The sequence below is a fragment of the Colobus angolensis genome, unplaced genomic scaffold (genome assembly GCF_000951035.1).
Source record: "Colobus angolensis palliatus isolate OR3802 unplaced genomic scaffold, Cang.pa_1.0 Scaffold288, whole genome shotgun sequence".
NCBI lineage: Eukaryota > Metazoa > Chordata > Mammalia > Primates > Cercopithecidae > Colobus > Colobus angolensis.
In genome coordinates, this window is record NW_012116132.1 from 2,051,317 (window position 1) to 2,068,267 (window position 16,951).

At 36.3% G+C, this 16,951-nt stretch overlaps 1 protein-coding gene across 1 annotated transcript in view; it reads right to left on the reverse strand.

Moving 5' to 3' along the window:
• Positions 1-16,951, reverse strand: part of CDC42BPA (CDC42 binding protein kinase alpha (DMPK-like)) — a 314,354-nt gene that overhangs the window by 166,331 nt on the left and 131,072 nt on the right. The window contains exon 6 of the mRNA XM_011948976.1: positions 4,403-4,496. Coding sequence (XP_011804366.1) covers positions 4,403-4,496 — 94 coding nt within the window. The remainder of the gene's footprint in view (positions 1-4,402; positions 4,497-16,951) is intronic.

Here is a 16,951-nt window from a genome sequence, read left to right on the forward strand (position 1 = left end):
GATGAAAGGTAGTCCTAGGATAGTACCTCTGCGGTAGGTCTCTAGAACAAACAGTCCAGATTAGGAGAATGCAAGACTCCAGTATGAATATCTCCATGGGAAAAAAAGGAGCTGCTAAATTCCTTTTACTAAGTAATTCAACGTGGTGGAGAGTTTGAGGATAAATTGGTGAAAATTACATGGAAAATTAAGCAGAGCAAAGCGGTCACTTACACCAGGAAAAATAAAAAGGTTTTGAAGAAAAGAAATGCAATTGAAACAAATTGTATGACACAGCAATGAGTATTTGTATCATCATAATAAAATACTGAATAGGATTTAATGAGGGATTGTGTGATAAGTACATTGGGAGGATAGAGAGGAAGTGTACTGGTTGGGCAAGAGCAGAGCAAGAGACCTGAATCCTCATCTACCATGGTAGGAAATTAAGAGATAGTATCCAAAAATAAATAATTCAGAGACAGTAGCACAAATATGGTTAGAGGAAATATGTAAGTAAACGAAATGCTCAAAGCACCACTACACTTGCCTGGGTGACAGAGCAAGACCCTGCCTCAAAAAATAAGACAATAAAATCTAAAAATTAATTTAAAAATCTAAAATAAAACAAGGTTTCTTCATTATAGTGTTTTTTAAATTTTTACTTATTTTCATTTTTTATTTATTTATTTTGGAGTCAAGATCTTGCTGTCACCCAGGCTGAAGTGCAATGGCACCATCATGGTCTCTGCAGCCTTGACCAGGTCCTAAGCTCAAGCAATCCTCCCATCTCATCCTCCTGAGTAACTGGACTATAGGTGCATGCCACCACACCTAACTATTTTTTTGTAGAGATGAGGTCTTGCCATGTTGCTCAGGCTGGTCTCAAACTCCTGGGCTTAAGTAATCCTCCCGCCTTGGCCTCCCAAAGTGCTGGTATTATAGGTGCAAGCCTATGGTTTTGAAAATGGAAGTCCAATGTGATATTACGTCCAAGAAAACCATTTTGAGTTCATCAATAAGTGTGCTAGAAACAAAACATAAAATATCCTATCGTCCAGCAAAATCAGAATGACTGGGAAGACACACCAGACTTTCACGAACAAATATAATTGGAGGAAACTCATAGAGACAGAAATATTACTCATGCATTCGGGAATTTGCATTTCAAATGCATTCAAAAGGAATTTAGAATGGCAAACATCAGACTACAGGGACTCTATCTCCAGCTTTGAGTCCACTGGACTTGTAACATGCAGGACTAGCTCTCTCTGTGGAGTTATTTTTCCCTGCAGCTCTATCCTCTCTGGAATGGTGGCTGCAACTTCCAGATGCCAAAACCTCCCTGATTTTAATCTCTGTTTTCTCAACTCAGCAACACTACCATGCTATTTCCTTCTTCCAATGTCATACCTGGCACTACCCACTTCTCACTTTATACTCCCTATATACAATTATCCTAGAGCAGTATAATTCCATATACACATCTTCCATTGTTTATGTGACTACTGTCATATCCTTTACTTCTACATATCATAAACCCCAAATTACAAATAATTATACATTACATTATTTTTGCTTTTAACAGTCAGGTACCTTTTATGTAAATTAAATAAGAAAGATAGTATAGACATTTTCTTTACCCACTTATTTATTGCATATGATATTTTTTATGCTATAAATCCAAATGTCCAAACAGTATCATTTCCTTTGACATGGAGGACATTCTTTAGCATCCAGGCCTGCTAGAGATTTTCTCATCTTCCATTTATCTGAAAATGTCTTTAATTCACCCTCATTTTTGAGGGATATTTTTCTTAATACAGAAACCTGTTTACACATTTTTTTCCTTCAGCACTTTAAAGATATCACTCCATGATTTCTCATGAGAGGTCAGCAGTCCTTACCATTTCTCCTCTGTATGTAATACGCCTTTCCTTCTGGCTGCTTTTAAATGTCTTTATCTTTAGTTTTCAGCACTTTAACCCCATCTGACATGGCCGGCTAATTCTGTATTTTTAGTATAGACAGGCTTTCACTGTGTTGTACAGGCGGTCTCAAACTCCTGACCTCAGGTGATCCACCCACCTTGGCCTCTCAAAGTGCTGGGATTACAGGTGTGAGCCACTGCGCCTCACCTATGATCACTTCTTTAAGTCTCTGTCTGCTAAGTCCAACATGTGTGCCAGCCAGGTCTCTACTGACTGCTTTTATCTGACTCTGCATCACTATTCACATCTCCATTTTTGTTTGGTTCAGTGATTTTTTTTTTTTTTTGAATCCTGATCATTGTGAATAAGATGTTATAGAGAGTATTGAGTTTGTTACCTTCTTATGAAGAAAAACAATTATTATGTAAGCACATAAAAAAATTACTGACTGATCTCCTTGACCATGAGTTGGCTTACAGATACACTCTGTGATTGTAGGTTCATACAAAAATCTAAGATTTGTCGTAAGACCCTCTACTTGGAAGGAAGACTTCCAAACTCTGCTGATCTTATCAGGGCTTGGACTTAGGTTGTTAAGTCAGGGTTAGAGTAGGTCTTAGGTGATACAAAGGTTGTTAGCTGGTTCTCCAGGGCTGAAAATTCAATTTCCCCTAGCACTGTTTCTCACCTGGGAGATCTGCTTGATGATTAGTATTCTGGTCTGTTTTCAAATGCTATCATCTGCTATTGTCAAGCCTCATATGGTCTTGTAGTACAATGCACAGCCCAACCTTCATGAGGTACTTTATGCCCTGTCTCTGCACAATTCCTTCCTCTCCAATGCCAAGCCTTGAATATTCCAGGTGTTGCAGGTAGTCCAGCTCTGCTTTCACTCTAGCTTTCTGCATCAGAGTCAGGAACTGTCCCAGTCTTTGCACAATTGTGAGGAATACCTCATGAGTTCATTTATGTCAGGGATAATAGCATATGCTGCCTGTTGTTCACTGCTGGACCCAGTTTTACAGTTCCTTATAGTGGGGGTGCTAATTTGGTACCAATTTAATCCTTCCATCATGGCCAGAGGCAGAAGTCACATAACTCTTTTTAACAAACTTATCACTGTAGGACAAATTTTCCAAAGTCGGTCAGGCACAGTGGCTCATACCTGTAATCCCAGCACTTTGGGAGGCCGAGGTGGGTGGATCACCTGAGGTCAGGAGTCTGAGACCAGCCTGGCCAACATGGTGAAACCCCATCTCTACAAAAAATACAAAAATTAGCCAGGCATGGTGCGCTTGCCTGTAATCCCAGCTACTTGGGAGGTTGAGGCAGAAGAATCACTTGAACTCAGGAGGCGGAGGTTGCAGTGAGCCAAGATCACGACACTGCACTCCAGCCTAGGCAACAGAGTGAGACTTCGTCTAAAAAAACAAAAAGAATAAAATTTTTCCAAAGTTAAAATTACTGGTCTAATGCGACATTTTCATGGCTTTTGGAATGTATTATACTAAACTGTTCTCCAAAAAGTTTCTGTCAATTAAACCGATATTTTTTGGATCTCTCCTATACGGCCAGAAAAAAAAATGAAGTTAAAAAAATAACAGAATAAAGCTGTGGCATATAAACTTTTTTTTTTTCTTTAAAATAGAGACAGAGTCTCACTATATTGCTTAAGCTGGTCTCGAACTCCTGGGCTCAAGTGATCCTCTTGCCTTAGCCTCCCAAGGGATTATAAGCATGAGCCACCATGCCCAGCTTTTTTTTTTGTGGGGGGTGGTTCTGGGGGTGAGGGAGTGGGGGACAGGACTTCACTGTTGCCCAGGCTGGAGTCCATTGGTGCAATCTTGGCTCACTGCAACCTCTGCCTCCCGCACTCCGGAGATCCTCCCACCTCAGACTCCTGAGTAGCTGGGACTACAGGCGCCCACCACCATGCCCAGCTATTAAGTAAACAAACAACAACAAAAAAAAAACCAAGGAGTTTAAGCTTAGCAAAAGTTAAGCAAATGGGAACATGAAACTAAATCAACTTGTAAACTCTCTGAAAAAAGGATTCATTTGTTGAACACTGTCCCTGAGAATAACGAGGCAATTAGGAAAGAAAGAACAAAAAAAAGTAAAAGTGAGGACAAAGTTCCATTTTCTTTGTCTATGTCAGACTTACTTCTTTTACCCCCTGGTGAACTTCGAAATATCTGAAATACAACAGAAGTCACCAGCTAAAGAAGGAGCAAACAAGGGTCTCATAAAGGGTATATTTTATCAGTCTTAAGATCTTTGATACAAGCAGCTGAAATGACTTGTGACTTTTTAGACAAACCCCATTATAAGTATGCCCAAATTCCTTTGTGGAAGGAGGTGGAGCATAGATACACAAATGGATGGATGGACGGGTAGACAGTATAAATAGATGGTTTCTAAAACAGATATAAAAGACAAATAGCAAGGGAAATGTCTGTGAATAAAATAATTTAGTATTTATCTTTATTTACCGTTCCATCTTCCATCAGCTTCAGACAAGAACCAAAATCTGCTAACCGAATATGTCCATTCATATCCATCAGTATATTGTCAGGTTTAATGTCTCTGAAAAAATAAATACATTCAATTTTTAGTGGAAAAATAAACAATTCATTGCTTGGTAAGATATTCTTTTTGTCGAAAAAAATCTCAACTTATTTTAAAAGTAATATTCTAAGAACATCTATTTAATTACTTTATTAAGTAAAATCCTGGTTCTGATTCATATTAAAACTTTCTCAAACACATGTAATTTCAGTATTCTTCTAGAGATAAAAAGTAGTGTGGTAATTTTCATTCTGGTTAAATTAATCTTACTATCTTTCCTTTTGATTTATTTTAATGTCACTATGGTAGACCTACTTTCTGCATACAGAAGAGTCATCATTACCTGATAACCATAAAAAATACTATCCTCTAGACCATGAAACTGGACAGGGAAAAATATACTTTCTAGACCCTAAGATAACTGCAGATAGATAAAGTCTCAATTACTGCAGGTCATGACAACACAAAGAAATTACTTCATAAAGTTGATTTTACAGAAGAACTAAAACAACTGCCTAATAGATTGTCTATATTATTTAAAGTTTTCACTGTCTTTGGACATTAAGTCAATGGTATGTAAGATATTCAAATCTAAACTATATCATATACCAGCTTTTGTATTTGTTTTTGCATGTGAATGCAAACCTTTAAAAAATTATCATATATAAAATGGTTCTGTAAAGAAGATTCTCAGGGACTTAACAATATTAAGTTTCTAATCATACTAAAGGTTGTAATTGTGAATAACTAAGAGATTATACCCACCCAACTCACTCTACTTTTAGAGGAAGAAAAAGAATCTTTGGAGAACCTATACGTATTTTTAAAAAATTATACCGCCACGTAAATCACAGGAATATGGGAGGGCTACTTCAATTTAACCTGAATAATGCCATTTAAGATCTCTATGCCTCAGTTTTACCATCTATGCCTCAGTTTTACCACCCATAATATGGGTAAAATATTGTAACAGTATTACTTTGATTACTGAAGCAATTTCTCTGAGTGTGTTGTATACACAAGTTAGTAAATTATGGCCCACGGCCAAATCTAGCTTGCTGCCTGTTTTTGTAAATAAAGTTTTATTGAAACACAGCTGTGCCCATTCATTTAGGTATTGCCTATATCTGCTTTCACACTACAATGGCAAAGTGAGTAGTTGTGACACAGACCACACGGTCTACAAAGCCTAATATATTTACTCTCTGGCTGTTTATAGGAAAAGTTTTCAAACACCTATTGTAGATGACAGATGGTTGCTAAACAGGCAGATTGAAAACAACAATCTGTATAGGGAATTAGCTTTATAATCCTCAACATCTGACTTTATCCTAACCTGTCAAAAAAGATCTTCTGCTGTAGGGGAAACATCAAAGGAGTACAGTTTAGTTCTGGAAGGAAGCCTAGCAATTACTAAGACCATTTTTAGATGAGGAAAAAATATTTTATTATTTATCTTAAAAATTAAGCTATACAGTCACTACAAATTACTTCTACTGGTATAGTATTTCTTAGATTGTAAAGGAGATTAAAGGAACTGCAAAGACGGATTTATATGCATCAATAATATCTTTGCTTATTTTATAGGCAGTAAGTATAAAATATATACATATACATAAAGCATATTAATGTGAATATACTCTATTCATACTACTATATAAATAAAATAGAAAATACTAAAAGTTAACAAGATACCACAGATAGTACTGACAAACATAAGTATTCTATTACCATTCCTGATCTCATCCTCTCCCTCCACTACCCAGACACAGCCACTATCCTAAATGTGGTGTTTACTGTATCCATGCGTATTTTATACTATTAAGCTTATATACATCACAAAACTATGTACGCTTTAAATGTCTTTAAACTTCATAAATCACACCAAACTGTGTACTGCCTTTTGCAGCTGGGTTTTATTCAAATATTATGCTTCATCAGCCAGGTGTGATAGTTCATGCCTATAATCCCAGCACTTTGGGAGGCCAAATGAGGCCGAGGAGGGAGGAGTACTTGAGACCAGGAGTTTAAGAACAGCCTGTGCAACACAGTGAGACCCCTTCTCTATAAAAAATAAAAATGAAAAATTAGCCAGGCAGGATGGCACATGCTTGAGGTCCCAGCTATTTGGGAGGTTGAAGTGGGAAGATCACCTGAGCCTGGGAGGTCAAGGCTGCAGTGAACCATGATTGTGTCACTACACTCCAGCCTGGGTGATGGAATGAGAAACTGTCTCCAAAAGAAAAAAAAAAAAAAATATATATATATATATATAAACTTATCTATTTTGGTACATAGTTTTGATTCATTAATTTTAATTTTAATTATATACATGTCAAAATTTATCAGTTCTCCTGATAATGGAATTTTGATTGCTTCCCAATTTTGTTAAAACACAGAATGCTGAGATGAATATTTTAATAATTGTCTTCTAGTACTCGTATGTGAATGCTTCTCCAGACTACAGATGTAGAAGTGAAATTTCTGAGATGAAAGATATAGACATATTCAACTTTGCTAGCATGATTACGAGTACAGTTGAGAACCTTTTTCATATTATCATTGGTATCATTGGTCATCTTAGATTCTTCTTCTATAAAATGCCTGTTAATATCCCTTGCCATTTTAAAAACTGTGTGCACACTGTTTTTTGTTTAATCTTCAGGGATTCTATTTACTCAAACTTAGTTCTTTATTATGTGTTACAAATCTCTTCTCCCTGCATGTGGGCTTGTTTTTCCATTGTTTTTAATGTCCTTCTTATTTGTAAAAAAATATATATTAAATACTAATGTAGTCTTATAATTTATACTATGATTTCTGTATTCCCAGACATCATAAGGATAGTGTCCTAATTTTCTCTTGTGTAAGTTTTAAAGTTTTACTTTTCAAGTTTTTAAATCTACCTGAGATTAATGTTTGTGTGTAGTGTGAGATAAAGGGCAGTTACATTTCTTTCTACCCCAGCACTATTTACTGAATGATACCTTTTCACCACTATTATCTAATACCACAGAGGTCATAACTTTAGTGGGTTTGTTTCAGGACTCTCAAGAAGAGCAAAAATACTACTTATTACTCTCTATATTTTTTTTCAGTTGACAATCTTTAGAGTGAAAGGGGGCCTATTAATAATTGCCAGGATAACAGGCATAAATTGGAACTCTTCCACACAAGCCAAGATGAATGGCCACCCTATCAATATGCCTCTACCTGCACCAATACCACAGTGTCTTAATTATAAAATAATGAGCTTCGTATCAGTAGAGCATATTTTTTAATTGCCATTACTCTTCTAGATCAATGCTGGAATTAGGTTAATATGTTCTATAATACATATTGAAATTTTTATGGGAATCATGATTTTATAGATTAATCTGAAGAGAACTGACATCTTTGCAATATGACACTTCCTATCTCTGTGTACACTAAACCTGTAAGTCTTCTTTTATATTCTTCAGTTATGAATTATTTTCCACAGAGAACTTACACATCTAATCTATAGGCAACATAGTGAGACTCTGTCTCTATTAAAAAAAAAAAAAATTAAACTTAGGCGTGGTAGTGTATGCCTGTGGTCCCAGCTATTCAGGAGGCTACTTAGGAGGCTAAGGTGGAAGGATCACTTGAGCCCATGAGTTCGAAGCTGTTGTGAGCCATGATCATGCCACTGCACTCCAGCCTACGTGACAGAGCAAGACCCCCATCTCTTTTCAAGCGCTCGTGTTCATGCGCGTGCGCAAACACACACACCCCCTAACTAAATTTTTTAAAATTCAGACTCTGGAAACCAGATCCCAGTTTCAAAACTTTCAGTAAACTCTCAATAAATCACTAAAATGCAAAGGGCCCAACATTACTCTTATCACTTTACATTTTCTTCCAAATCAATACATAGTCTTCTTATATAAATAATTTTATGCTATATATTAGCAGCTGAGAGAAAGACAGGTTTTAGGAAATTAAATTTCAGGATCCCATAAGCATGTTGGGGGTAGAGTGAGGGTTGGGATAAGAATGTAACAACTGACGAAGTAAAACATGCAATAAGCATTAATTAAACATTTACAGCATGCAACAGCACTGAATTAACTGCAACACTATGCACTACAGGAGTACATGAAAGTAGAAAACAGAAATCCTTCTTCTTATTCCCTCATAACCCCAAAAATATTATTGGGAGTAAACATGTTTATCTCTGTTCCCTCCAGAACCACAGTAAAATGACAATACAAGAATTAAAAGGTAGAAACCCACAAGTGAATGTAAGAAAAGACAATAGAAGATGATGGGTGTCAACACAATTTTCAAAGATGGAGAACATACGTATGATAAATAATGTGGAGCCAAGGAAGCTGAATTATAACTGCCTACCAGTTGGGAGAAAGGAACTAAATTGACTTGACACATGATTTGATGTACTGGAATACTTGAAAATGTACTGTTAGGCATTTGGTACACATAAAAGGAAATTTTAAGAGTATTGACAAACAACTGAAAAAAATTTGAGCCTATCATTAATTATAGGAAAAACAGTTAAATAAGAAAGGAAAAAAATATAGTACATTTCTTGGCTCAGCAATAAACAATATTTACAAAGTCTCAAAAATGCAACCATTATCTACCAAGAAGAGCAAAAACAGTGATAAAATTAGAGTGAGAGAATGTAGGAAGGAAAAGTAGAAAGAGGAATACAGACAGCTAAATCCTCCACTAGCATAGAAGGCAGTCAACAGAAGTCTTTACAAACTGTCCAAAATTCACAAACCTAGAAACATCAACACATCGGGACATTAGAGATACGGGGCTAAATAAGTTTTAAAAAAACAGAATTGAATATAGCTGCCACTAGGGAACAGGCATAAGAGGTATGCTGGAGAGACTATTTTTCAATATAACCTTTTTAATATTAGTTTTTTCTTTACTGTATTAAGTATTGTTTGATTAAAATTAATTAAAAACCAAAAATACATGTGTAAATGTCTGAATCATTTAATCAAAGAATATGAAAATGTTTTCACTAAACCACTAAGATCATCTGCAGTCAGCAATATATTTTAGTCCAAACAGTTAACGGTTATCAATATCACAGATAAGCACCATGATGTTAAAATGACAATATTAACTGGTCTCTGTTTATTCAACAATGAGTACAATTATACATTTAATAAAGTATGTAGCCTACTGACTCACTCCACATCCTTACTCATTTTATTCCACGGCTGAAAAAGAAGTCTCTCTGTTCTTAAAATGGTCACTATTTGGGCAGACAGAAACTCTCCTAACCTTCGAAATAATGAGACCTCAGGAGGGTGGGCTATTTATTCTCCCTAGTCATCTGTTGTGCTTGAAAATATTTAAGTTTTATTTTTGTTTTGGGGATGAGGCAATAGAACATATAATGCTGGTATGAGGCAGAATTTAAAGGATTCATAGGGTAGAAGAGAAAATGGCTTTTCCATCTAGCTGGGCAGAATATTTCACTAAATTACCAGGCAAACATAAGGCATAAAACTTACATAAATTCACATACTTTATCATCTCGAGCAAAAGAAAACATTCGACCAAGACTACAGCTTGGCCTTCTGTGGTTTTCTTTTTCCTTCAGACTTACCTATTATCTTCATTTAAATCTAAATTTATAGTAGTCATAAGAAAAATGTTTGGGGAGAAGGGATACAAAGCATGATGTGAACTAGGCCAAACTTACACAAGGACCACCCTGGTTCTTTTTGTACTCTAAAGTGTGAACAAAGAGAAGCCACACATTCCAATTCCCATTAGTGCTCACTAGGGGCAGGAGTGGGGGTGTCTCAATGCCTCTGCTGACCAACACCTATCAACTGAGTAAAGAATGCTCTTAATTACTTCATAAGGATGCTCTCAATAGGTAGTATAACACGCATAGATACTTCATTCAAACTTGGGGGAGGGGGGCTCAAGAGAGGAGGAACAGAAAAAGCTCTCAAGTGTCACCTGAATAGAAAGGTTATGCTTAATTGACAGTACCCACAAACCCAAAAGGTTCTAACATTTTGAAGAAGTAGGATCAAAGAAAAGTAGGTAAACATACACCTATTCTCTGTACAAATAATTTGATCACCGAGCTAAGGTTTTGGCATCTTACAATATTACATAAGAATAAACACTAGAGGCCTCCTAGAAAATGTTTTGCATTCCATATTTGGTAAAATCTTTTTAAATAATGAAGGTCATAAGCATAAAGTTATCTATCATGATTATACCTGCTCCAAGAAAATGCAAGTCCTTGTCCTTACATTACCACTGAAATGTATGATCAATTCTTAAAAGGAATTTGAATGCTGAAAAGAAGTTATCCAAAAGTTTTTTTTGGCGTTCCTTTTTCCTATTCATTATGCAGAAAATACTCTTTAAGATGACAAATGACCTTTTCACTGCCAAATCCAGTAGCATCTTTTTAGTTTGAATCCTGTAATGACTTCTCCACAACATCTGACACTGCTGGTTATTCTCCCAACTATGCCACTTTCTTCTCTATTTTTTTCTCCCAACTGAAACTAATGCTTCTCAGTTTCCTTTCCTGGTTCCTCTTTTCCCAAAAGCATAATTTCCATTCCCCTAATGCCGCCCTTTAATATGCAGCTCTCTGCTCTCCTTTGTACCTCAATGATCTTTTCCTCGGAGGTGCCTGTCATTTCTTAGATTTCAGGTTAGTTAGTTGCCCTATGACCTCTAATCTCTGACGAGTTCAAAACAATGTTATAATTTTTGCTTTAAGCAGTCATATGGTTTGTGAAGAAATAAGAATAAAAATTTATAGTCCAGTAGGTATCTAGACATTTACAATTTTAAGTGCCTTGGATTCCTTTCTGCAGATGATACTGTTTTCATGTAGTATCATTTCCTTGCAGCCTAAATAACTTCCTTTAGCATGTCTTACTGTACAGGTCTTCTGGCATAAATTCTTTTTTTTTTTTCCTTTCTGTTTTTTGAGACAGAGTCTCACTCTGTCACCCAGGCTCAAGTGCAGTGGCATGATCTTGGCTCACTGCAACCCCCACCTCCTGGGTTCAAGCAATGCTCCTGCCTCAGCCTCCTGAGTAGCTGCGAATACAGGTGCCTGCCACTAAGCCTGGCAAATTTTGTATTTTAGTAGAGGCAGGGTTTCATCATGTTAGTCAGGCTGGTCTCAAACTCCTGACCTCAAGTGCTCAGCTTTATAAGCATGAGCCATCACGCCTGGCCTCTTTTGTTCTTCTTTTACCTTCAAATGTCATTTCACATTTATTTTTGAAGGATATTTTCACTGGATATATAGAATTCTTGGTTAAGCCTCTCTTTTAGCTTCCTTATTTTCTAATGAGAATTCATCTCTTAATGGAATTGTAGTTCACCCAAATGTAATTTGTTATTTTTTCCTTGCTGCTTCCAAAATTTGCTGTCTTTGGATTTCAATAGTTTCACTATAATGAACCTTGACATGGCCTTTTTCATATTTATCTTCACTGATGTTACTTGAGCATCTCAAACACATAAAATTATATCTTTCATCAAATTTGAGGCCATTATTTCTTCAGGTATTTTTTCTGGCCCATTCTCTTTCCTCTCCTTCTTAATCTCAAAGTACATGTACATAAAACCTTGTGATATTTTCTAACAGGTCCTTGGACTACTATTATTTTACTCTTTTCTTCACTGTTCTTTACCTTCAATAACTTCTGGCTTATTTAACTTCAAGTCTTTACTTTGTCATCTCCACTAGGCTGTTAAGTTTTTCCAGTGAAAATTTTCATTTCAGATTTCGTATTTTTCATTTGTAGAATTTCCATTTGATTTTTTGATTTGTTTCTAGTTCTCTGCTGAGATTTCCTATCTTTTCATATACTGTGAATGCATTTTATCTTCTTTTATTGAGAATAGTTCTAATAGCCACTTAAAAATCCTAGTCTGCTATTAATAATTTCTACATCTCGGTCATTTCAGGGATACTCTTTTCTCTTGAAAAGGAGTTACATATTCCTTTTTCTTTGCATATTGGGTGATTCTGAATGTTTCCTGTACATAATAAATGTAAAATTTCTGAAACTCTGGATTCTTTTTCTCCAGTTAGCATTTTTTTCTTTTTTTAATCAGCTGATCAAATACATTTAAACTGCAAACTGTTTCTTGGGAAGAAGTTTCTTATCTTTTGTCTTTAGCTGAGCAGCTCTGAGTGAAGCTATCACTCAGGGGTCATGAGAGCTGTCAGCAGACAGATTTTGGATACCCTCTCTAACATAGTTTCCCCAAATTCAGCTTTCACAGGCCATAGAGACCAGAGTTATTCTACTTATGCCCATGCCACAATGCACACCATGCCATTTTCACCCAGCCCTAGGCTCAGAGCTGCAAAACATGAGATGTCACTTCATATACCTCATCTTCTTTGAGGATGTATTCCCAATCAGGTTCTCCCCGCTTCTGTTCACTCTTTAGTGCCTTTAGGATAATGGTCTTTGTGCTACGCTCAGATTTTTAGTTGCTTCTGTGGGGCTCTTAGTCCAGAAGGACCTCATTCAGTCACTACCCCTCCTCATTGATTTGGACCACTATTAATTTGAATTTTCTAAAAGAGGCAGCCAACTCTATTTCTAAGGCACCCTGAACTTTTAAGTTTTATGAATATAGAAAACTATATTTTTCAAACATGGCCTAAATAATATCTCTCACTCCACATTTTCATCTAGAACCTTGCCACTCACCCATCAAGAAGATTGTCCCTTCACCTTGAACCTGGATGGACTCTTGTGACTGTCTCAATCAATACAGTATGACAGAACTTAGTCTGGCTATGACGTCCAAGGCTAGGTCATTAAAATGTCATGCAATTCTGCTTTGTTCTCTAGAGACACCTGCTCTTGGAACATATTTATCATGTTGTTAAGAAAGTCAAGCAGCCCATGTGGGAAGAACAAAAACCCCATGCCCACAGCTCTGGCTGAACTCCCAATTGACGGGCAGCACCAACTGGCTAGCTATGTGTGTGAGCCATCTTGACAGTGATTCCCCCTACAGCAGGTGAGCTAATGCAACTCATGCTGCATAGAGAAGATACAATTAGGTGCTGCCTAGTCCTGCACAAATTTCAGACTCATGAGCCAAAAAAAAAACAAAAAAAAAACTTGTTTTATATTAGTCACTATAGCGTTTCAGGGTGTATGGTGGACAGAGATGTGTTATCTTCTCCTTCAATGATGGGTTTTGCCCCAGATGTCAACAGATAGCTCCCCTCCGCCAGGCTCCTTCCGAGTTACAGAAAGCCTCTTTACAAAACTGCCTGTGTTTCTTGGAGAACTTCATATGCATCAAATGACTAATAAGGAAATAAGAAAACCATGCCATTTCTACCAAACTAGCAACAACTCAGGTGGCCACAGATGCTTCAGAACTCCTAGTGGGGCTGACTGAAGCTTTGACCTCAGTGTCATCTAACTTCTCCCTCTACCCAAACCTGCTTTCTCCAATTTGCTTCTACAGGTGTTAACCCCTAATACATACCCTGCATGACACATTCTGTCTCAGTGTCTGCTTCTGGAGAACATAATGTGTTACACAGCAGTTGGTAAGTGGAACAGTAGCCCAACAAATTCCATTTTCTGAAAGAAGCCACAAAATAACATCTAGCATTCAAAACCACTCCGAGTCAGCGACATCTTGCAAATAATGTGGCAGCCAGACAACCAGATACCAAGAATTGGCAATAAAAGGAGTGAAAGGAAAGTTCAGGTAAAACATTATTTTCAACTTTGATAATTCATGAAAACTGAGAAATAAATGTTTGGAAGAGATAAAATATCTACATTATTACTGTAAAAACATTATTCAAGTTTTCCCACAATTCAAATATTAATCAAAACATGTTCAGTAATTAAAGTTTCTAAAATGAATAATTTTCCTTGTCCCTAAACAAAAGCAAATAAGATTTGGCTTAAAAGTTTTATGATTTTAGTTTTAAAATAATAGTTTTGAAAATTTAAAAAGCATTCTATGCTGGGCATAATGGCTCACGCCTATAATCCCAGAACTTTGGGAGGCAAGGAGTGCAGGAGTTTGTGACCAGCCTGAGCAACCTCATCTCTATAAAAAATACAAACATTAGCCAAGAATGGTGGTCCACGCCTGCGCTAGTGGTCCCGGCTACCCAAGAGGCTGAGGTCAGAGGATCGCCTGAGCCCAGGAGGTCAAAGCTGTAGTGAGCCGTGATGATGCCACTACACTCCAGCCTGGGTGACAGAGCCAGACCCTGTCTCCAAAAAAAAAAAAAAAAAAGCATTCTAAAACAATGATTATATTGAAAGGGCAACATTCTACGGGCGATTTTTTTTTTTTTTTTTTTTACCCTTCACTAGAACATCAGTACCAAAAGCATGATTATTATAAATATTACCCCCATAAGACTGAAATGTGAATACGACATTAATCTACATAGTTTCAACTCTGGCTGGACACTGAATTCAACTATAGAGGGTTATTTTAATTGCATGTACCTTGGCCCCAACCCAGGCACCACTAATCAAACTACTGCATAGGGATTGGTCCGTGACAACCACTAATTTAAGACAGGCATTTCTCTTCCCAGCAACATCACGGTACTATCTCCCATTTGGTTCCTTTTTATAATTTATATAAGTTAGAGTAGTGGATTCTTCTAAAACAAAATTTTTATTTCCTCCTTTTCCTACTCCTTTTTTATATAGTCATATAAAAACAGCATACTGCATTATATTAAAATGAAACTGCTTTTTAAAATTGTCTCTTAATTTTGTCAAAGAAATATTACATCAGTAATAAAGAAAACAAAGTCCACCCTGGTAAAATTATGTCACAAACGGCCTTTCTATCAGTCAGAAATTAGAATTCTTTATGGAACATTAATTTGGGGTTCATCTTACATTTGAGAAAACAGTTATTCAAAAAATTCTGTCAGTAAACTTTTCTCAAACTAATCTTTTCCAGTGGATAGTGAAGCTATTATTTAAGAATTATGGGAATAAATGATTAGTTTCACTAATTATTATATAATTCCAGGTACTGTAAAATAATGGTGGCTATACAAATCCTAATCTTTCTATGCATCTTTCCAAAAACCATCCAGATACAATCAACAAGGAGAATAAGTGAAACAACCCACAAACCACATTTAAAATGTAATTCAAAGAAAGACTACTATGAAATTCAAATTATGTGTAATTACGAAAATAAACATTCCAATTCAGCATATGGGAAAAAGAAAAGTGGGGAGTAAAGGGGCAAAAAAATGCAGATTAAACCACTGCCCGCTGTGACAGAAGGAAGAAGTCCTATAATGAGTAGGAGAGATAGTATAGTTGGGGGAAACTGGGTGAAAGGTACATGGGACCTTTCTGTACTACCTTTGCAATTTCCTGTGACTCTAAACTTATTTCAAAACAAGGTTTTCTAAGTTAAAAAAACAATCATCTTGAGTAAATTTATAGAATTATTTTATATTTCTCATTATCCTGTTACATATTAACATGTCTTTACACTTATTCTCTTTAACAAATACTCACTCGTATGTATATAAATAATATATAACTAAAAGAAAAACCTAAAACTATAGTACAATCAATAGCATCTGATCTGAGAAATACTCACTGGTAGATTCAGTTAAAGGCTCCTCAGGATCTAATAAAATGGCTAGCCTGAGGAATAACTACATTTAGTTACCTATCAAGTAACTTCTATGCTAAATAGTTCTGTACAAGTACAAATAGTGATAGATAAAAGGAGGAAACAAGTAATTAAATTAGTACAAAAATATGAGAATGTATATAATGGCTTTATAGGATAGACCAGAAATTTTGTTCAATTACCCTGCACTGGCTCTTCCAAATGCCAGATATATTCAAACTGATACTATTGCTGTATCTGCCATATGAACACTACACTAAATGAAGATGCCCAAATATGATAGGAAAGTTTGCCTAAAGGCCAGAGAATTGTCTATATAGTGAAGACCTAATCTTGCCCAAAGAGAGGTCTGGTTTTTATCCTCAGCTACTGGAAGATGATCTCTAGGCTCTTGGAATAGCACGAATGCTAGGAGTGTCTTTGGCTACTAGACAATCTACCAATGTAATTTATGATACATGTAATTCATTTGGGTCATACTATGTTTTGCCTCTGGAAAGGAATGGAAACTAAAGCTATCAGCCCAACATTTGGGAAGGGCTGGAGAATAAAGACAGTCAGGCAGTAAGTAATTGAGGCCACCCCAAAAACCTATAAAAACCAAAGGCTTAGGTGGGCTTCCCTGGTTGGCAATACTCGGTAAGCACTATCATATGTGTATGCTAGGCTGTCCTAATTCCATCAAGAAAGAATGATGAAGCTTCACATATGGTATTTTTGAACTCTACCCTATATATTAATACTTCTTCCTTTGGCTGATTTAAATCGATCTCCATGTAATAAAATCGGTATTCCATGTA